Raw genomic sequence first — 23,061 nt, forward strand, 5'->3', positions numbered from 1 at the left:
TTCTATGTTTTTGTGCTTTTTTTCGAGAAAAGGTTCTATTTTTGTCAAATAGAGCCCATGTGCTCTTTCGCTCCTTCGGCTGACAAGCGGGGACCTGTTTGTCAGTGAATTTCAATACCCCTCAAAGGCAAGAATCGTCGAAGTTTCATCGAAGATTGCAGAAGGCCATCAGACCTACTCCGCACTTGGGACCATGTCGGAGTAAAGAGAGTGGGAAGCTCCCTTTTCAAGCTCTGCGCCGACTGCGGACTACAGAATGTGTTTGTAGAGGACCCGGCAAGAGCAGCACATCCCTCCGCTCCTGCAGGAGGTACGGGCCATCATAAGAAAAGGGGCAGGCGATAGAGCTGGTTCCAAAGTGACTTTGGGGCTTCAGAGTCTACTCCAGATACTTCTTAGTAAAGAAGGCGACCAGGGGCTGGCGGTCCATTCTAGACCTACGTCGTCTCAACAAATACCTCAAGTCCCAGACATTCAGGATGGTCACGTTGCAGCACGTGCTCTGCCAACTGGAAGAAGGGGACTTCCTGATGTCGCTGGATCTGGAGGATGCATACTTCCACATCCCCACTCACGAGAAGCATCGGAATTTCCTGCGTTCTGTGGTGCAGGGGAGGCACTATCAATTCAAGGCCCTCCCCTTTGAACTGAAGTCCGCGTCCAGGGTGTTTACGAAGTGCCTGGCACCAGTGGCGGCCCATCTGTGTCTACAGGAGATGTACGTGTACCCGTACCTCGACGACTGGCTCATCCGGGCCAAGTCAAGGGAACTGGCTGTCGAAGACACAGAGGACCGTCCGGCTGCTGAAGGTTCTGGGGTTCTCTGTCATCTATCCAAAGTCCTGCTTTAATACCATTTCAGAACGCACTGTTCCTGGGGGCCAGACTCAACACTGTCTCTCCCGCCTCGCCGCTCCCTCTGAGGAGCGGGTAGCGGCCCTGCTGGGCAAGGCTGCATGGCTATTGACTCTGAAGAACGCTGCGGGTCGAACCATCAAGTCGCTGCTCGGCATGAGCTTGTCGTTCATCTACCAGATCCGGCTTTGCATGTTGCAGATGTGACCCCTTCATTAGTTCCTGGACGATCGCTGGATCCAGGTGTCTGGAAGCTTTGCAGACAAGATTGCTCTTGACGAGGAGTCCCATTGAGCGATAAGGTGATCTTGTGTTTTTTTATCGTCTTACTTTTGGATTAGAATGCTCAGTGACTTTTACTCCTATGATTATTGCTAACTGTAGGGCCAAGAAAGGGTTTATAGTGATTTTTTCACGTTTCTACATACAAAAGTTTCGCCACACAAGCATTGAGAAAAAGTTTTGAATGCATTTTTTCCCCAAAAATGTTTTTAATGGGGGGGTTACTCGCCGCCCGTGTTCTTTTTAAAACCAACTTTTTTTTCTATACGAAACTAAAATAAAACCTGTAACTTGAAAAAAATGCATTCGAAATTTCTTTTTCGAAACTTTTGTATGTAGAAAATATTTTTTCGAAAATATAATTGGACATCCAAGAAAATAACTGTACAACATTAAGTAGCTGATCATTTTATCAGATGGGCAATTTTGAAGATTTCTTTCTACTTGTTTTAGTGATTGTATAATTGTATTATTGTATGGATTTTCTTCCTGATTATGAGGTAAAAGGTTTGTTGCAAACCTAAACACACATCGTTTTAAAAAATTGAAAAAAACTCTTTGGCTGCAATCCTACTTTCTGTTTGTGGCATTGGAAAGCAAAATAGGACATGCCCCTGTTGTCTAGAGTAAAGATAGCACCCATCAAATATGCCATGAAGAGTGCACATTCCATCAAAAAACATATTTGACAGGGCATAGAGAACCTCTGCCCTGCTCCTAAACCATAATCTGATGAAGCATGTAATGTCCCAGCAACCAAGATGAAAGATGAATAAACTTCAGGCTCCCAAATTCAGTCACTTGAGAAGTAGGAAGTTGGTTGGCCTCCTACAGAAAAGTGGAATGTACAAGATTATGGCAGACACCTTCACTGGGATGACAAAGGGCAACACTCAGATTTTTGTGGCCACCTGGAGAAGAGACTGAAGTCCTCCTAATGAGGCAATGCAGACCTGCTTCTCGAATTCCTGGAGAAAGAATTGGGATGTAAGGCTTGGCTTTAGAATGCATCAGTGTCTTTATCTCTGATCAGAGTCTGTGGGTCAGATTCTCTGTGGTAGCCTACCCAAGAAAGGGCTGGCGATCAATACGGCTTTGGTTTGTAAGTAGTTTAAACTTTTTAGCATGAAAACTTGGGGCAATATGATGCATGTGTTCCAGTGCACTTTAAGCACTATATTAATGTTGCCCTTTCATTTGTAATTTTGCATGTGTCACTTTATTTGTGCTAGTGCAATGTTAATTTCATTTTGGAGACTCTGGTTGATGTTACAGGGTTGGGGGATTGACTCTGGCGGGGATGAGGGGGAGTTGGTAGTGGAGTGTGCCTCATTGGTTCATGCAGGTAACACTGTCAATCATCCAATACCTATCAGGCTCTCATCTGGCCAGAATTGCCTTTTTCCATTTGCAGGACCGAAAGATCTAAAATCCATTGCAGTGACACCCAAACAAAATGAACAGAGGAAAGGCGGCAAACAAGAAGTGCCTGTTCACAGTAACTTGTGACTAACCGGCATGAGTTGTAAAATTGTAACCCATAAAAACCCAGAAGGAAAGCGAAACGACTGGCGCACGCCAACTTGACCGGACTACTGAGACTGCCCAACACTGACAAATGAAAAAGGGGTGGGCCAAACAGGCTTTTAAAACTTGTGTAGTGAGCCCGACTCCAGGGAAAACCTTAGTGTAAGATTGGCCCGAGCAGTCGGGTGAAGCAGGAGCCAATGGGGATGATTGATTAGGCTGCCTGTAGCCTCTTTCTTCCCCTCCCTGAAGAGCAAGATGGTGTTGGTCTTAATGGAAAACATTGTAGCCATGCATTACGTCAACAAGCAGGGTGGTGTGGCCTCCTTGCCTCTGTACAGAGAAGCAATGCGGTTGTGCTTCTGCGCTGTGAAGAACAGTGTCTCTGACTGCACCCCTTCTGGCTGGCAAGGAGAATGCACTGACAGTCTTGGACCTCCCACAAGTGGGAGCTCTGGCAGGATGTTCTGGAGATCTTTTCTTGTTTGAGTACTCCTCCAGTGGCTGTCTTTGCTTCCAGTGTGAACAGGAAGTGCAAGTGGTTCTGCTCCAGGGAATTCCCTAGTCAAGGTGCTCTGGGGGACACCTTGACAGTTGAGTGGGACCTTCTATATGCGTCGCCACCAATCCCGGTCATGGCCATCTTCCCTCCTTGACGTCTTACCACTGCAGCCTGAACCTTCATGCCTGTCTACTGAAAGGTTGAGGTATAAGAAGTGGGATTTTTTGAAAGGACAGTCTGGACATACTCCTCTATGCTGGAAGACCTACCACCAAATGTATGCCTTCAGGTGGTGTGCATTGTCTGCTTGGTGCTGGGAGAAGGACATGGACCCTTTTACTTGCTCTACATCATTCATGTTGGATTTTCTTCTGTCTTAGGTCCGGATGAACCCTCAGATTGGTACGGATAAGGTGTATTTTGTAGCTGTTTCGGTTTTCAAGAGAAACCGGGAGCAGAGCTGTTTTTTCACGATCCGCACTGTTGTGCAATTTTTGCGGGGGTTGTGTAATGTCCCCTACTCCAGTTTATTGTTCCTGCTGTTTAGTTTAACCTTTCTTGTTCTTTAAGATTATTCACACATAAGGAGATTTTCCTGGTCACCATCACTTCTGCTAGATGGGTGAGTGATTTCCAGGTATTATCATTTAAACCCCCAATTTGGTTTTCTCCAAAGCGAAGTTGACATTGAGTTAGGCCGTTCTTCCTTACGCAGGTGTTCCCAGATTTAGGGACGTCTCATGGTATTCCACCTGATATTTACTTAGAGTGCTTGACATGTGTTAATGTGTGGCTGTTTGTTCTTTTTAGTCAAATCTAATCTGTATTGCACCATGCTATTGTAATGCTTATTTATTTTTCTTTCAATTTCTCTAGAACCTTGGAAAAGAACAAGAAAAAAGGAAAAATATTTTGAGCACAGGGATTGATTGCCGGTTTGTCGATTTTAGTGGCCCAAATGCTAGCCCTGGACATCTGTTTTGGTTGGATGCATTCAACCAGTTTTGCACCAGTTGTACTATTATTGGATTGAACTTTGACTTTTTTATGTATAATTCGTGATGAACTTTGAGATGCCATGAATTAGTTCGCATTTCTTAGCAAACGGTTCATCCTAAGACTTGTGTTTTAACTAATTGTGTCATTGTAAAGAAAATAAAATAATTGTAGTGATGCGCAATCATGTTCTGGTGTTTGCTGCGTCACATTATGCAAAAACTGTCAAAGGTTGGCTGATTAGAGAAGGATCCATAATATGTTACGACGGTTGTGTATTTCATGGAATACAAGATTTCCAGCATGTAAATTGCTTTTAACACAATTGAGCCTTTTTGACATTTCCATTGGTCAGAATTATAAATGGGAACATAACGGTATATGCCTATAATGCACCTCAGGCTTTTATAGTAATATTATACTTCATTTTTAGAATATTCTTTCATCTTTTCATTTTTATTTAGTAAAACCTTTAGCCTAAAAGGTTTCAGTACTAATTCAGTCCTATTATGTACATCGATTGTGCGATTTTCCATGATGTTGTCTGCTCCTCCATGTATTGATAAAATGTATGTTTTTAATTACCTCATCTTTATTTTGTATTGCGTATCATAGCGATGCATTGATAGGTCATTTTCTTTATAAACTTTTCCAGCCATGCTGTGCCGGACCATGTGCCACCTGTCCTTCATTTTCCAAACATTCAAACTGACTGCTCTGTGAAGAGAACCCCATTCGGCTTTATTCATATATTGCTTTTATGGATTTGTTTAAATCTTACATGATGAACCGTGTCATCCTGTGATGTGCTGGGCCTATCTAAATTACACAGCAGCTTCCAATGAAAGCAATACCTTATTTACTGAAGGGGACGGTCTGTAAGGCCCTTGTATGCATCATGTACATACAGTACATCTGCTTGTGGTTGGTCTTCCGCTGCCATACTTTATTTGTGTTAACTGTTTGTCAGAAGCGAACACTTGTCAACACCTAAATAAACCCTATTTTTACCTAATCGACGTCCTTTGCACTTTATTATCTTTCTTGCTGTTTATCAAATTACTTATGTTTCAGAGTTATTGAAAAAACAATATTCTGTGAGCAACGACTGCATAGCGCAAATATCAAATGTGTGCTGCTACAGTACCTTGCTGTGCAGTGTACCCTGGAATCAGTGTATCTATAATTGTTGTTCGCAGTCCTGAGAGATTGTGTATAATTTCTTATGTAGCAATGTCCTGAAGCTAGTCAGCTGTTATTATTGCAAGCAACCTCTGAACTACTGTTGTTTTTGTGTTGCCCATTGAGAAAACTCATTAAGATGAATATATAAGCATCGTTTTGCTATTTCTTCTATGTTTACTCTGCACTAGTATAGAATCTGCTTCCATGATTTTCTGTGTGCTGCAATGGTGGGTTTGTATGCACGCATTTCTCTTACCTAGGAGTGCGAGTGAACGATGAGGTGTTTTTGTGCAACTGAGGAAGCTACCAACTGTATTGGTGGGGGCAGAGGATTGAGTGGACTCAAGAACATTTAGAAAATATTGTACTAAATGGAAAGGAGGCTTTAACTAGATGAGCTAAAATGCCATAGTGTTTGCAGGCAGTTCTGAAAAGGCATTCCTGGAATCATTCCATACCACAAGATTGTCCACTGTAACTAGGAGCACACTTCTCCTTTTGTGGCAAAAAGGCTACTTAGTTCGCCTTTGGAAGAATGCTCTGCTGTGTCTCCTAGTGGCATGGAGTGCAGTAGACCATTGTAGTGGGATTTAAATGTTATGCCTATTGAGATGGATTTTCAGTACCAACCCTGTCTGAGAGTTCTGAGAGGGCAACCTAGTTGGTGAACACATTTGACACTAAGACTAGCCAAACTCTTCAAGGTAATGTAGATTGAGCAGTAAGACAGGCTTCTGGGTATAAGGTGTACAAGTACAATTAACCACACACAACAATCAAATATCAGCCCATGTAGAAGTACAAAAATGGCGTTAATGTATTAGGTCTTTAAAGTATGCAGATACAATCTTAGAAAAGCATATATCACCAAACCACACTGTGATGAAGTGAAAAGACAGGAAGGAGATCTGACACTAGGGAACTCCGGGCTGACCCAGCATCACAGCAATCCTAGAGCATTAGGTTGATGTCATAAAGGGGGTGGGCCCTTGAGTGACAGCAAGGTTGAGCCAATGGAATGGGAGAGGGAAATGAAGGGTCAGTTTCTCTAAGACTGACCGTTGGAATGTAGATGTTGGTTTTTGTTCGTTTTCAGGAGCAGACGGCGGAAGATGGACAAACATACGAGTGGGCCTATTGAAAGGAAGACTATCTTATGAGGCTTACGACGAAGTCGTTGCACCTGTTGTGCCTGTACGTTTTGTTTGCACCTGTTGTGCTGAGTGGAATGAGAAGCCGCACGGCTGAGAACGGGAACCCCGAACAGTGAAAAAAAGTCTGTTACGAACCCGATAAGGTACGAGCGGCCGAGTAAACAGCTGGTACTGTGTCGGGAGAAGAAAGCGAGTAGCCGCTCCTCTTTCTGGCCCCCACCGACCTGTGGGTGGAGTTCTACATCGGGAGTTAGACGAAAAGTCTTGGTGAAAGGAGACTGTCATACGCGTCGTTACGCGTCATTACGCGTCATGAGACAGCTGGGAGAAGTTAACAGGGACGTGATTGGCTGAACAGGCGGGGCTGAAGGACCAGCCCACCGAAGGACGCTGCGATCGAGGGAGAGGAGGATTAAAGAAAGAATCGTCCAGCTGACTCCGGGCTTCTAGCGAATCGGCTACATCGGAGTCCAAGTGAGTGGTCAACATATCGAAGGGGTGAAACCACGCTAGCCTATAGTTGGGGAGAGACTATAAATACAATTCTACTTCAGAGGGATCCAGCTCTCATAATTAAAATATCCCGCCCAAGAGTATGAATTCTAAAAGGCGTTAAAAAGATAAAGAAAGATGATTTCGAGAAAGTCTCTACCATTAAACAGAGCCAGAACGTGAAGAGACGCCAAATACCCAGATGTCTCTTTCCATCGCCATCTGTCTAAAGGAAACTGTTTACTAAGTTTGGACATTTTTTAAGAGTTTCAAATAAAAACATACGTTCAACTCATAAAACTGTCTTACTGGTGTTTTATCCCACCCGGAAGATTATATTACACACGTCTATACATTTCTGAGGCTTGTTGAATCTGCTTAGATCACTTGCTTTGCATAGGCCGACATCTAGTGGAAGCTGCGGGGTATTAGTTTTTCGAAACTCGAAAATGGGCATCGACACAGGGCATCCCAGTAATACTATCCCTAGTGTTGACGTCCACTGTACCCATGATCCCTCACGCGTCTAGGACTCTGTTTTTTTCCGCCATACTGGTCGGAAGCATTCAGCGGAGTGCCCTGGCTTTAGCCATACTTTTGCAAAAATATTTATATATTTCCCCATTTCTCCACCCCAACGTTGAGTCACCGAACATCCACACTCTATGCCGGCACGGAGAAGGAATCGCCGTCGAGAGCTGCACGACGGATTTGGGCCTCGGAAGGCCTCTGGCCTCGGCCCGGGCCTAGGAAGGCCTCTGGCCTTGGCCCTGCAAGTAGGGAGAGTGGGGGGTGGACATACTCTACACTCTTTTGGTATATAGGAACATTCTTATATATTCCTACACTTATTAGCCCGCTGCCACAAGGTGCGTATGGAGGGTACCCCTTTCCAATTTTGCCACAAGTGCAACCGCAAGTACCCTTGGGTTGACAGGCACGCCACATGCAATCTCTGCTTACCGAGGGACCACCCCGAGGCTAACTGCAGAGCGTGTAGTAGGTTCAAACCGAAAACACTCAAGGACCGTTCGATCAAGCGTTGGGCCCACCACGCCAGGCGTCAAGAGGCCATGGCAGCGGAGTGCGCCTTCAGCGATGGCAGCAACGCCATGCTTTCGGACGGTGAGGGCAACGTGATGTCAATTGACAGCTAAGCGCAAGTCCCCAACCTCGGAAGGTCATCCGGCAGGGCGGCTATGGGGAAGACCCCCGGCGACACAAGCTCTACCCACAGCACTTCCACAAAACACACGAAGTCCAACCGAGACTCTACGCGCATGGCAAGTACTCGGAAAGAGGCACATACAGAGCAGTCCGATTCGGTGTCCTCTGGGCGTTCTCGATCTAGATCGCCGCATGACTCCAGGCAACCATCCACTGTTGCCAGAAGTGCCTCGCTCCTCAAGGTAACGGAGGTTCGATCGTCAGAAGACTAAGCCGACCTCTATCCCCAGTCCGCACTCCAGGAGTCGGCGTCTACAGGCCACGCAACGGCTGCTCCCGAGTCCCAACCTCCACTACACAGAGATAGGGACACTACCCCCGAACCTCAGCGCCAGGCGTCGAAGGACTCCGGAGGGGCGAAAAAACAGGGTAAACACTATTCCACACACGGGGAAGGTGGAAAACAGAGGAAGCAGTCTCAGCCTACTTCCACACCTCAAAGACTTTCTACCCCACTTAAACAGATGGACAAGTCTCGGTCTTCTGTTACCCCTAAAACCCCTGTTCAAACCAGTAGGTCTAGTCTAGATAAGACAGGGAAAGGCCTTCAAGAAAGAATCCTTCCCAGTTCAAGAGAGTGGTGTACTAATGACATAGACAGAGTAATGTCAAGCATGTCATCATTGGCAGATTTCTACGCCAAAAACCCTGAACAGTTTCTCTTTTACCCCAGACAGGTCAACTCCCTCAGGCTCTAGGGATCCGATTCCCCCAAGTAAGAAGTCCCGGGTCGAAGCTCCTACTTCAGACCCCTTCAGTATACAGCCCTATTCTCATTATCAGGGAGATCCATCCCTTTATGAGGATCCAGATTTGGGCATGTTGGAAGAACAAACTGGGACAGGCTACTATGGGGATGATGAGGACCAAGAGGAGGAGGACAACCCAGAAACCTACAGGCTAGATTCCCCGGTAGATAAAGAACCCCCGGTTACCGACTCCCCTGTCGATAACCAGCCTCTTTTGAATGAAGTGCTGTCCAGAGCGGCAGAACACTTCCACATTGACACCCCGGGTGCACAAGAAGAGAGGGATTTTGTCGAGGAGTTAGTGGGAGAAAGGAGACCTGTTTCCCAGGCCATCCCTATCCTTAGGTCTATACAAAGGAGGATAGACCCTTCCCTTGTTGATCCCCATCTCACTAGGGCGGTAAACCCCAGAGTTGAGAAGCTTTTCAGGGCAACCCAAACAGACCCACTGTACATAAGAGGGCATCTGAAACCAGACTGCCTGGTAGTTACAAACACCCGTAAGAGGGCGGGAACACCCTTGTCCTCATCCGAAGCTCCTCCCGACAAGGAGAGCAAGAAGATTTATGGCTTGGGCAGGAAAGTAGCCTCCACTTCCGCCTACCAGGCAAGGATTGCCAACTCCACCACCCTGCTGGCGAGTTACAACTGCCACCAGTGGGAAGAAGTCGCGGCACTCATAGATTCCGCCCCAGAACCCTTAAAAAGCCAGTTGGCACGAGTTTCGGCGGAAGGGAGAGCCGTGTCCGGTTGCATATTAAAAGCAACCTTTGATGCCGCGGATAACGCCGGCAGATTGATAGCAGAGGGTACTGTTATCAAAAGGCATGCTTGGTTGCGACAGTCTGGGTTCAAAGCCGAAACCCAAGCATCATTGATAGATAAACCGGTGGAGCGGGATCTATTGTATGGAAAGGCGGTCGAGGACGCGCTGAAAAATGCCAAGGACGAGTATGACACTCTCAAATCCCTAGGCCAACTAACCAATAAACCCCCTAATCAGAGAGGGAATGGCAATTTTCGTCACCCACGCAGACAAAATTCCCAGAGAGGATCTAACTATTCCCAGGGGCAGGGTACACCATGGAACAATAACACCCAGCAGTCTACCCAGGGTTATGGCAGGGGTAATAAAAGAAGACGTGGTAAAGGTAGAGGCAGCCCCAGTAGAGGCGGCGGCAAGCCTCCACCAAAACAGTGACGTTCCGTTCAGGGTCCCTTCTCACACATCCCCAGTAAGGGGACGCATTTCCAACTTCACCCAAGCTTGGGAAGGGATCACATCAGACAGTTGGGTGCTGTCCACAGTATCCACAGGGTACTGCACAGAACTGTTAGAGCCTCCCCGAAACCATCCTCCACGACAAAAAATACATTCGTTGGACCACCAGAAAATCTTCCTCGAGGAGATTGTCAATCTGCTAGCAAAGGACGCGATAGAACTCGTCCCGGGAAACCAGGTAAACAAGAGTATTTATTCAACTTACTTCCTTGTGCCAAAAAAAGATTTGACAATGCGCCCAGTATTGGACTTACGGCCTGCAAACAAGCAGGTCAAGCCCCAAAAATGTTGCATGACTACTCTCCAAGAGGTAATCCCCCTCCTAAAAAAGGGGGATTACATGGCAACATTGGACATGAAAGATGCCTATTTTCATATTTCCATGTTCCCAGCGCATAGAAAGAACTTGCGCTTCAAGGTGGACAGTCGGCACTACCAGTTCAAGGTGTACTGCCCTTCGGGATAGCCTCGGCTCCAAGGGTATTCACCAAGGTACTGGCGGTGGCGGCAGCAAACCTACGCAGGGAGGCAATCCCGGTGTACCATTACCTGGACGACTGGCTCATCACGGGGGAGACCCCAGTAATTTGCAGAACAAACAAAGGACGATCGACCTCCTCTTCGAATTAGGCTTCTCAATAAACGAGAAGAAGTTAAGTCTGGTGCCAAGCACCTCCAAACAGTTCCTAGGAGCTATCCTAGACTCACAAGAGGGGTTGACCTTTCCATCAGAGGAAAGAATTTGGAATATACTGCTGCAAATTCCGCAATATCAGGCCGGTCGCCAGATAACGGTACCCAAAGCAATACGTTTGCTAGGCATGATGGCGTCATGTTTTTCCCTGGTCCCCCACGCGCGCCTGCGTCCCATGCAGGAATGGTTGGCGAAACAGTGGTCTCAGGCAAGTGGTCAGTGGGACGATCTAGTGGTTGTTTCGCCAACACTGGTACAAAGCCTTCACTGGTGGCCAAGAGAAAATCTGTCCCAGGGGAAACCCTTTTACGATCCCAAGATACAGGCGGTAGTCACAACCGATGCATGCCTGACAGGGTGGGGAGCTCACCACCTCCACCACACAGCTCAGGGTCTCTGGTCTCACTCAGTGGCCAAGAATCACATCAACCTGCTAGAGCTTCTGGCAGTATTCAGAGCGCTTCAAGCATTCGAGCCCTACCTGCTGAATCTGTCAGTGCAGATCCGGACGGACAGCACTACAGCCATGTTTTACATAAACAAGCAGGGGGGGGACTCGTTCGCCAAATCTGTCCAAGCTTGCCCAGAAAATTTGGATATGGGCACTCAGACGGAAGATCTTCCTGTCATCTCAACATGTTCCAGGGGATCTCAATTCTTTGGCGCATGCTTTGAGCAGAGATGCCCTCCCAGAGGAACACGAATGGTGTCTACACAGAGAAGTCTTAGAAGATATCTTCTCTCAGTGGGGTTTCCCCACTATAGACCTATTCGCCACAAGCGAAAACAGTGCCCAGGATTTGCATCCAGGTTCCCCCAGCCAGACTCCCAGGGGAACGCCCTGTGGATGAACTGGTCAGGGATGTTTGCGTACGCTTTTCCACCAACACTTCTCATCAGGAAGGTGGTCAACAAGATGAACAGAGAGTCTATGACGCTCGTCCTAGTTGCTCCCATGTGGGTGAGACGACCATGGTTTCCACACCTACGCAGACTAGCGGTGTGCGAACCCATCAAGCTCCCGGGCTGGTACAACCTACTGTCCCAGCACCAAGGTCAAACAGTGCATCCTCAATCCAACTCAATGAACCTAGCAGCATGGCTCCTGAGGTCATAGAGTTCGGACATCTCAAATTACCACAGAGATGTATGGACATCCTAATGGAATCTAGGAGCCAAACACGAGGCACTGCTACTTTGACAAATGGAAACGATTTGTTATCTGGTGCCAGAACAAGCAGATCAACCCAGTTGATTGCACTCCTTCCACAGTTGTCACGTACATGCTCCACCTGCTGGATGCAGGACTGGTATTTAACTCACTGAAGGTACACCTGGCAGCGCTGTCAGCATACACCACTTCCTATAACAAGGTGTCGTGGTGGAAGATTCCAGTGGTTAAAGCTTTGGACTTTTGTCAAAATTAAAGCACCTTTGAAGTTGAGAGGTAAACAGTAATTTTAGGAGTCCTCTCTCAATCATACTACTTTATGCTGGGTGGGGGTGGTGTGTCCTTAGCTAGGGCTCCACCAACCACAGCCAGGCAAGCGTCAGTTGGCGACTGAACGTTATGCCCATACAATCTGTCTGGAGAGGAGCATGGAAACAGGCAAGCACACTCCCGCCCTTCTGTCATTGGTCCAGGGGCCGCAGGTGCAGTGGCTGAATTTGGGGTTGGGTATGGCTAGAGGGCGGTTCCAAGCACTGGTAGGATGGTTCAGACAGACTGCTGTCCTGAAGTGTCTGGGATGTCCAGCTGGAAGCCACCACAGGTCGTAAGACCTGAAGAGGCTCCAGGGCACGGCAGAGCAGAGTAGTAGAGAAGAAAATTCCAGCTAGGGTACAGCAGGTGAAATTTGTGCCACGAAGAACGAACCAGCTTCAAGAAGACCCCTCTTGGTGCAGGAGTGCTGCAACAACGGGAGACAGAGATGGTCTTGGGACAAAAATTGACCTGTAGAGGTTGGGAACTCGTGCAGCAGAGATACCCTTGCAGAGGCTGGTCAAGCCACAGGTTAGTCCCAGGGTACTTATGATGGTGGGCTTCTCGTGTAGAGATCACTACTGGTTGATCCCACCAGTCAAGAGTCAACGCACCAGCGAATGGCTTCTGGGATCGTAACAAGAGCAGCTGGACTTCACTGGGAGTTGGCAATGCTAGTTGTCTGTAGCATCAGACCTCTGGGTCTCCAGATCAAGCTCCTCTTCTTTGGGGTCTTGGTTCCAGTGGACTATTTCCTGAACAGCTGCACGGCTCCTCTTATGCCAAACCAAGACCCTACACCATTCAATAGAGTAAGGGCTGTACAACCATGGGCAGCCTCAAATCCCACATCTGCCCAACATTCAGGCTCCAGCATGGATGTTGATTGGGACCACACAGGCCCAAAACCAGTTTCTAACAGAGTTCCAATTAATGTTTTCCCCCAATACTGTTGTATCCCTATCAATTTCTGGTAGTCCTCCCAATACTACTGTATTCCAATTGTAGGTGTTTTCCCACTACTGCTGTGTTTCAGCTCTAGGTTTTTTTCCCATTACTGCTCTGTTCATTGCAGCCCCCAGCTCAGCGATCCGTTATCTTGAATCTTGGTGTATTACCCCTTTGCAGTGGATTTTGAACCTGAGTGCGTTCTCTCCACTGCTGGGTGCTTTGGATCTGAGTGCAGTGCCCCACTATGGTATCTTTAATGGAGGTGCTTCACTACGCTACTGTGAATCTCTAGTCCCAGGGACACCTTGCACTGCTACTAGCTCTGTTTTAGGCAGCATTATTTTGCCTTTGCCCTAACTGGGCCTGGTGGCCACGTTCCCGCTTTTTCCCTAGGCCAAATATTCCACGTTTAGCCTAGTTTTGCCAGGCAGCAATTCAGTTCTCAACCTCGCTGTCAGGTAGCTTTATCTAGCGCCATCTATATTCAGCCTAAATGGGTCGGGTTACCATACTGTACACCTCAATTGTTTGTATCTGGTGACCTTTTCTGTTTTAAACCTATCTGTGTAGGGTTGGCCATACACTGCTTTTGGTCTGTGTACCAGATGGGCAAATCCTGCTTTTAGCCTAATTTGTGCCAGGTAGACATACTCTGCATTTAGCCATACTGTGTCAGGCGGCCATATTCTGTTTTCAGCCATCTGTGTTAAGAGGCCATACCCTGCTTAAGGACACGTGAATCAAGTGGTCATACTCCACTATGCCCTATATTTAGGGACTATACTTGCTCACTTAATAGATAGCTAGCCACGGAGTCCAAACCGCCCTGTCCACAGCCAACCTGTAATGCTCACCTGGCTCCCACGGAGGCGCTGGTCTAGTCTGGGTTGCTGTGACCTCTTCTAAGGTGATGCGCAGGGTTCGGAAGACGGTCTGGACCGGGCCCCCAAATCTGGCTTGTCTGGCTCGCAGAAGTATCCTTCTGTAGGCGAAAATAGGGGATTAACTGTCTGCGGGGTAATGCAATCGGCCTCCCACTTTCCCCTCTCACCCTCCTCGAAACCCTTCTATGATTCCCCGTAGCGTCTCACCTTAGGGTCTGGAAGGACGAGCTCTCCATCCTGCTTCTGATGCAGGGGCGCGTTGGTATCCAGTTACTTCACTGAATTTTCGGATTGGTGAGAACCAAACTTGCTTGGCTTCCAGGTAAGTTTTTTTGATAAGAGGTTCCCCTTGTGTCCATGCATTAATGCTAGTGTCTTTTTCCCCATAGGGGCCGGGGTACGGAATGCCGGGGAACAGGCACCGACCCGAGATTAGAGGTGAAATCCTTGTAGAAATCAGGTAAGTCTTTAATGAGCGTTTTTTGGTAATGTCTTTTTATTCGTTCATTAACGCTGATTTCCTTTTTCCCCTTGGGGCTGGGGTCCGGAAATGCCAGGATGCGGCGCGGACCCGAAATGAAGAGGGAATGAATCAACAGGTAAGTCTTAACATGGAGATTTAGCTTTCCTTATTCCTTTCTCTCTCTCACCTTTTGTTCTTGCCTTTTTCTCCCTAGGTGCTGGGGCGTGACTGCGAATCCGGATGGTCGCTGCTGAACATGGAGGCGCCCTGTAAAGGTGAGTGGAAGCGGCGCTGCAGCGATCGTCGCGATGAGCTTTTAAATAAGTCTTCCTTTTCAGGATTGTCGGCGAGATGTCTCCGGGATGCGGATTTAGCAGGTAAGGACTTTTCCTTCTGCTGTTCTCTTCTTCTCTTCCTTTGCAGGTGATCCAGGATGCTGGCAGGCGTGGCAGAAGTCAGGATGCAGGAGCAGACACAGTGAGCGTCCAGCTGCTAGATGCAGAACAACGCGAAGCACGTGTGGCTGTTCGGGTGGGGTTTAAATAGCCTTGGAAGAAATTCCAGGTATGTATCCTTCCTCCAATCAGGTATGTATCCTTCCCCGACCACGCCCGGATGGAAAATTAGTCCCACAGGTAAAGTAGTTCCCTTCAGGCCTCAAGGAGGCCGGGATCCTGCAGCATGGTCTGCATCAGGTAGTGCACCCAAGCACTCCCATTATGAGCCTGGCGCCCATGGCACCAGGATACTGTCCAAAGGGCCCCTACATGGGGTTGCTGGGTCTTTCCTTGGGGACTGGATGTCCGCTTTCGGGGATGCAGGGCTTGAACCGGCTCCCCGGGAGCGGGCATCATGACACAACCCCTGTGTCCACTTCGTTTAATAGGTACTGAATTGAGTAAGGCCCCATAGCCAGCCTCAAAGGACCCCCACCCCAGTTAGCCTCAGTTGTAGGGGCTGAACTGTTTCACCTCATAACCAACACAAATGCCCAACCACCCAAAGTTAGCCAGAGCAATACTGTGCAAATCACCATCAACGAGCCACAGAGCTGAGCAGTGCAGCGCCCTACAACCAATACCACGCCACTACACACCTTGACCAACCAATCCCCAAAGGACACCAAAAGCACACTGAACCATAAAGGAAAACCGTTAAAATTAACCACAAGGGCTCATGCCCCTGATCCCACAACCACAATTTCATCAATTGCAAGTGTCAACTAACCACAAAACATACACCTCATCCACAAATTAAACTACAAATAGTGAAGAATCTATCCCGGGGACCATGAAGCAAACCAATCTAGAGAGAACCCCTGCTCTAACAACTTTAACCGACAACTCAAAAACGCCATTCTTCGCTACAAGAACGGCAATGCAGCTAAAATGGGAAGCAGAAAGAGGAAGGAAACCTTAACTGCACAGGAAGGAGCCGATCAGCAGGATTTCACACTCTGAACAACCCGATAGAGGCAAAGCCAAACGGAATAAGGGTACAGACAATGAATAGAGCTAACAAAGAGTACCTCTCCACATACAACTTCTTTGCAAGTGGAAGCAGACCAACAACAATCCAACATGCAAGAAGCAAAATAAATGTAGACTCCATCGGGACGCCGAACCTAGCATTCCAAAGAACAAACCACCCCAACCCGGGAAACGCCATGGACAATACACCAACAAGAATCGGGGGAAAAACCTGAATCCATTACCTTCAACACGCCTTACATCACCAAAGACTGGAGCAAATGACGGGTACCACCACAACTCACAAACCATCCTGCCATGAATCTAATCCAACTAGTCGATGAAGCGATGGAACACCCAAGAACCACTTTTTCCGACCAGCGCAATCGGGAGAGAACCGCCAGCAACGGAAATCTGACCTACACCACACAGACTCCGACAGACAAAAGAACCACCACCCACCCACAAGGCATAATACACAAATTACACTGCAGCCTGCTCAACACCCAGATATTTATATTCCTACACCACCTCAATTGGTTAATTATCCAAGACCTAGGTGTATGATGATTTCTTTTTACCAAAGACCACAACCTTGGTTTTTAAAGTATTCAGTTTTAAGCCGTGTTCCTTTAAAATATTTATTAGAATACGCTAAACTCAAGGGGATCAAAGTTGCTAAAGAATAGCGAGAACAATAATGGGGCCAATGGGCAACCATGCTTTACCCCTGTGTTTGTCGCAAAGCATTCCAAGTATTTGACTTGCTGCACCCTCACCCTGGCTAAGGTGTTCTCATAAAGCAGGGATATTAATTGCAGGAGTCTTAACGGGACCCCCAATATACATAGTTTTACCCATAACAAATTACGGTTAACAGAGTCAAAGGCCTTCGTAAGGTCTAGGAAGGCCACATAAAGGTTCATTTTTCTCCTTCCAATGTACTTCTCAACAATGGTGTTCAGTATAAAACATTGATTCTTGTGGAGAAATCCCTACGAAAACCTGCTTGTGTATATGGGAGTACAGAATTATTTGATGCACACGCCTCCAGACGCCCAGCCAGGTATCCTGCAAATATTTTACTTGAGACGTCTAGAAGTGCAATGGGTCGATGACAATGTGGGTCTAAAGCATTGCCCTTTTTCAAATAGGGGGACCTTTATTACATAATTCTGGGAGGGCGAAGCTATTGACGATGGAGTTAAAAACCCTATGTAGGACTGGCATTAACCAGGCCACTGCTGCTTTTAATACCTCTGATCTCAATCCCTCTGGGCCTGCCACCTTAATATTCTTAAGCTTTCTGACTTGCACTTCTATTTCTTCCTGGGCATACAACTCTCAGCTATGAGTCTTCTTTCCAGTGTCTGTAATTACTTGCATCTTGGTGCCTGCATCACTAAGGGTCCCACTAAAATGTGATACCCAGCGGTCACCCGGAATCTGTTCAACTGGGCCTGCGTGCAAGCCTTCGAAGACCTGTTTTACCAACCCCCAGAATGTTATTTTCACAGACCGTCTTATCCAGGAGATCCCATTGCTATACCCAAAAAGATTTTTCTTTTTGTTTCAATAGCAATAGACGAGACCACATCACTCCTCCTCTGAAAAGCCTTCATTGGTTACCAGTAAAAAAATTAATCAAATTCAAAGCCCTCTGCATTGCCCATAACTCCCCACGCAGACAAGGAGCCGAATTCCTCCAGGGTAAGATCAGCCACTACCAGCCAAGAAAGGTTCTAAGATCAAGCGACAACCTATAACTCGAGACAAAACAATACAAAAAGGAAATTCACAGGAACCACACTCATGCCTAATTGCTAACCTATAGAACACCATGCCCAAAGAAATGAGAACCACAGAAGACAAGCTCACCTTAAGGAAACGACTAAAAACCTGGTTATTCATCAGACAATGACGAGCGCAAAAGGACAACGGCAGCAAAGCATCGAGAGCTGAAATAATCAAAATAAGGGACGTTGTCACAGATGACTGCAGCGATATCAAGGAGGACCAGAATACCTCACCTTCCCCGCCAGTTATGTTCCCCAGCTAGAGAGATCAACTTAGAGTAGCCCGACTCAGGGAAAAATACCCCATGCCAAATGTAGGCAATCAGGAAAACCCAGCCAGGTAACGCATTAAATCTTAGTATTAGACTAGCCATATCTCACCTACATAACTAGGGTAGCCCAGTCGCACACTACTTCCTCAAATGTATTGCAATACCAGTCGTGGGCCATTTAGCAGCCAACCACACAATAGGCCAAAGCGCAACTGCGCCGACTGATCCCCGCTGAGTAATTGGGAATACACTAGGTACAAATGACCCTCTGCCCTCGAAAAAACTTGGCTGAAGTTATCCTCCATGCCTGGAGAGGAGGCGGGGTTGGCCGACGGACCACAACCAAGAGCGTTGGAAAGTACCATTGAGCGGCAAGACTCACTTAAGAGGCACTGTCGAAATGAACCTATGTACTAACCAATTCCCCCCTTTCCTGCGCCTCCAACATAACCCGCGCCTCCAACATAACCAGCGCCACTATACATGACTAGGGGCTAGCCACCCTACACAGACACACCTAGCATGAATCTAATTCTCGCACTCAACTCTCCAAGACTCTGGAAATAACCTTAGACGGAACATACCAATGAACAATCCATCAACACTACACAAAAAGCATACCAACACAATTCAATCAAACACCTAACTGACATCTGCAACACTGTACCCTCCTTATGGATACAACTAACCAGAGTGCATGACCATAACCCCAAAATAACCTTATAGGACCTGCACACAAGACAATGCACACAGACACCATTTTCTCCTTGTTCTGAACCTATCCTATCCTCACTAACACGCCCCACCCTCTTCTCTTGCAGAGCCACGCAAGCACATGCAGACTGCACTTGGGTGGTAGCGGTGCACAGTATATATCGAAATCAACATAACCTTCCTTCCTCAGATATGATCTCCCTATCTGCAGTGCTGCTGATTGTCAGAAACCTTTCTGCCCACAGGTGAGAGGGTGTGGGGGCAGCGCTGCTCTGCCCCTTGCCACTGTGAGACTGTGCTGGACATGACATTGGGCAAGTATATATCGAGGCACAGCACCCTATGAGTTTAGTTAATTTTCCATGCACTTTGTATGCTTCAGATACACGCTTTTTGCATTTTTCTTCGATTAACCCCCACCCAACAAAGGCCTCTGGTTTTAAGCCCTACGCAGATTGCATCTGGCAGATGTCCGCATCAGATCTGCACAGGATTGGTCTTTACTGCCTGGATGAAGACCAGTGTCCAAACTGCATGTCGTGCCAGTCCATGTACTCTTAAGGCCCTCCGGGAAAGGCAGCAAAGATCTTCACCTATGTCTATAAGGAGAAGGGTGAAGTTGCATGGTCTTGCTCGAGGTAGTGCAGAATGTTGGCCCGAGGAAAGGTCACCCAAGCGCAAGGATAAGGAAAAGCAGCAGCAAGTCTTGTTCACCCAGCGGAGCATTCTTCATCATCTAAGAAAGAGTCACCGCTCCAGGGAATCCTGGGTGTGGTAGCTCGGGGACCTTTTCCCACCTAATCCTACACCCCAGAGGAATGGGAAAAATGTCTCCTAAAGGTGCTTGTCATATTTGCCAAGGCGCTGGCAGCTTCAGTGCCTTGGACCCCAGCAGGGCCCACTGTGTTTTCTGAGATGGGCAGGGTATCCTCAGCAGACCGCTCCTGCACGCCAACAGGCTGTGGCCTTGCCCCCAATGACAACAAGGTTTCCCGACTCCAACGGACTCAGTCCTCTGCCGTTGATACCACTGCATCAGTGCCGACCTGGTCTTCAACGGCGTTGGTCGAAGTCATAGCCGCCGGAGTACCTTTCCCTATGAAACCCTTTGCCAAAGGTGACCAAGAGGGGGGCACAGGTCCCATTTGGGTTGGAACCTTTGGTCTCCGGGGAGGAGAGTGACTTCCCAGTGGAGTTTTAAAGGGAAGGTGAAGACGTCCAAGAACTGGCTGCTGATATTCAGGAGGCCACTGGTCTTGACACCTCCCCTGAGCTTGAATTCCTTTCAGCTCCCACTCCCGTAAGCCTCAGGCATCATTTCAGACACTGACACTTTTCGATTGTAGGTTCTATCCAGACTCAAAGTTCAATTCGAATTGACTGACATTCTGCTTGAAGGACCCAAGAGGGAGACCTCGATACCATTCAATGTGGTGGTTGAAGCTCCTGTGCTCGATGTCAAAGGCCCACCTCTACTGTTAACAGGCTAGGAAGAACTGACATGCCCCCGCAGGCTGACATTTGTCTACCGACGCCTCCCCGGAGAGCATGGTAGTAGAAGCCGAAAGCCTGAAAACATCCACCTTTCCTTCTCTCCCCCCCTGACAGAGAAATTGAGATTGGATAACTGGAGTAAGGAAGCAATTGCCTAGGGCAGCTTAGCCCTGTGGGCAGTCAACGGTTCTTGTGCCCTAGCAAAGTTCTCATTTGGCCTGTGGTTCACAGTGGGCAACGCAACAGAACACATCCCTGAGAAGGAGATTAGGTCTTTTTTGCCTTGGTACAAGATTGCAAAGGCACCTCAAGCCCGATACTGCAGTCGGTACTTGACGCTGCCGATTGTGCTGGTCGCGTCAAGACCACATGTACAGTACAGTGGTTAGGGGTCACTCCTGGATGAGGATGTCCGACTTCGCTCAGGATCTGCAGGTGAAGCTTTTAGACTTGCCCTTTGATGGGCAACTCCTATTTGGGGATAAGGCAGATGACGCCATTCATAGGTTTGAGGCCTCAAAGGCGACTGCAAAATCCTCTGGTCTTGCAGTACAGCCACCCTCCGCTCCATATGCTATGATTTTCTGCACTTCCATTGCCTATCTGAAGGGTGCGATGCCTGGAACCCCTATTGAGACTTCAGAGCAGACGCTGCCCAAGAGGAAAAGACTGAGGGGCACCTAGTGGTGGCTCGACTGCAGCCACCATCCCGTGGCTGCATGCCAAAAACCAATTTTTTTTTTTTTTACGCCAACGATTTGGTGCAACCTTCAACATTTTCAAATATTGCTTGCCCTGCTCCCTAGGTCATAAACCTCACTCCCTAAAACCCCCTCACAGGCAGACCTGCATACTCTGTGACAAATTGCAGGAATTTGTCCCTTCTCCCCAAGAGAGAGCCCCACCATCCGTGCGGCTAGTTAGGTGGGCCCAATTCACAATACCCTCCCTTTTGGTGTAGAGGCAAGCAGGAACTCACTGGGAGAGACTCCCCTTGTGGGTGCAAGGTCTCCCGTTCCTGTCAGGGACTCACTAAAGAGTTTTCTAACTTTACCTCCTTAACCATATCCCACTTACAGGACTTGTCTGAAGAAAGAACAATTCTCCAGCATGTGGTCTGGCATGGATTCACATGCTCATGAATATTCCCCGTCAGGCTGGTAATCCTCAGTAAAGAAAAAATCAGTTTCGGTTTCGTTTCTGAACTGTCTTTCTCCTAATAACCAATCACTGGGCTCCGGGTCATACTGCCCCCAGCCAATGACTGCCCTCTACCTAAGCCTCTCCTCTGGCAGCCATCTTCAGATTTTTACTGCATGTTCAAGTGTTGGTAGTCCTTGTCCTATAGCTCTCGAGCTTTTACTGCGTTTTGTGATTTTTCAAAGAGTTTAACCTAATTTTTTCATTCAATTGAGCCTCAAGCTCCACCGTTTCTACTTCCGATCAACGGGGACTCGTTTCGGAAATTTCCTACGTCCCTCAAGGGCGAAGTTTTCATAGTTTCGCTTCTTGGAGGATTCCGGAAGATCTTTGAGGCCTACCCCGCGTGGACATGACCCAGGACAAAGGAAACACGACGCCCGGATCTAAGCTGTTCAGGAGCTGCCCTGGATGCGGATTACAGAATGTCTTCAATGAGGATGAGCATTCTCGATGCCTCTACTGCCTTCACTAAGACAAAACGCACATGGAAAAGGACTGTGTGTTTTGCAAGAACATGTCCGAACGAACTATGAAGGATCGTCGTATCCGACTCACCAACTGGCTGGAAGGGAAGAGCCCAGCAGCAAGTGAGAAAAAGTCTGAGCGGTCTTCTAAGACCTTTGAGGGCGCTCCGGCGACGGGGGCCCAACAAAAGGCTAAGCACTGCGAGTCCGTGGGCACCGGGAGCACCGATCGGTCGGGCTCATCGGCTGCCAGGCAGGGCGCATTATCACCGACGCCATCAACCATGAGCCAACGCTCTGGCTCAGGGAAGAGGAAATCTGAGAACCAGGGTAAGCTTCGGGAGAAGTCCCGGTTGATCCCAACGGAGACAGCCGAGGGCGAGCAAGGCGTTGTCCCTCCCCCCCAAGATGAAGGCCTCAGGCGCGCCCAAGGTCGCAAAGGCCCTAGTTCACCCGGCTAAGGCCTCTATCGAGGTGGTGGTGGCCCTGGCAAAGCCTGTGGAGGCTACCCCAATGGAGGCGACCTCAGGGACTAGTTTCCCTGCCGCCACAGAGTGAATCCTCTTTTCAGCCCATTGACAAGACCCCTGTGAAACCCAGGCCGAAAAAGAGGGGGGGGGAGGTCAGTGCCCATTACAGACACAGATACCACTTCTGAAGAGGAGCTGGCTGGCGTCGCAACGATCCTGGACAAGAGGTTAGAGGAGGTCCGGTCTTATGGGAAGGATCCCGACGAGGCAGACAAAGAAAGCGACGGCAGTGCCGACGAGGAACCGTGAGGGGACGGAGGATCCTACTCCCCAACCGTTGCCCCCGTCGCAGCCGGTGCCTATGCCACAAGACAACTCGGAAGCAATCTTGATGGCGATTCAGGCTTTGTGTACAGAGATAAGGACAAGGTTGCCCTTACCCCCAGCGGACGA

The 23,061-nt window shown here is 48.1% G+C and overlaps 1 protein-coding gene across 2 annotated transcripts in view; it reads left to right on the forward strand.

Annotated features, from left to right (window-relative positions):
* Window positions 1–5,177, forward strand: part of SEPTIN7 (septin 7) — a 704,343-nt gene extending 699,166 nt beyond the window's left edge. For both annotated transcript variants that reach the window (XM_069613251.1, XM_069613252.1), the window contains one exon: window positions 4,043–5,177. In XM_069613251.1, the coding sequence (XP_069469352.1) occupies window positions 4,043–4,082 (40 nt within the window). In that variant the 3' untranslated portion in view covers window positions 4,083–5,177. The remainder of the gene's footprint in view (window positions 1–4,042) is intronic.
* The last annotated feature ends 17,884 nt before the right edge of the window (window positions 5,178–23,061 follow it).

The sequence above is a fragment of the Ambystoma mexicanum genome, chromosome 5p, assembly GCF_040938575.1.
Source record: "Ambystoma mexicanum isolate Mex_15411 chromosome 5p, UKY_AmexF1_1, whole genome shotgun sequence".
Lineage (NCBI taxonomy): Eukaryota > Metazoa > Chordata > Amphibia > Caudata > Ambystomatidae > Ambystoma > Ambystoma mexicanum.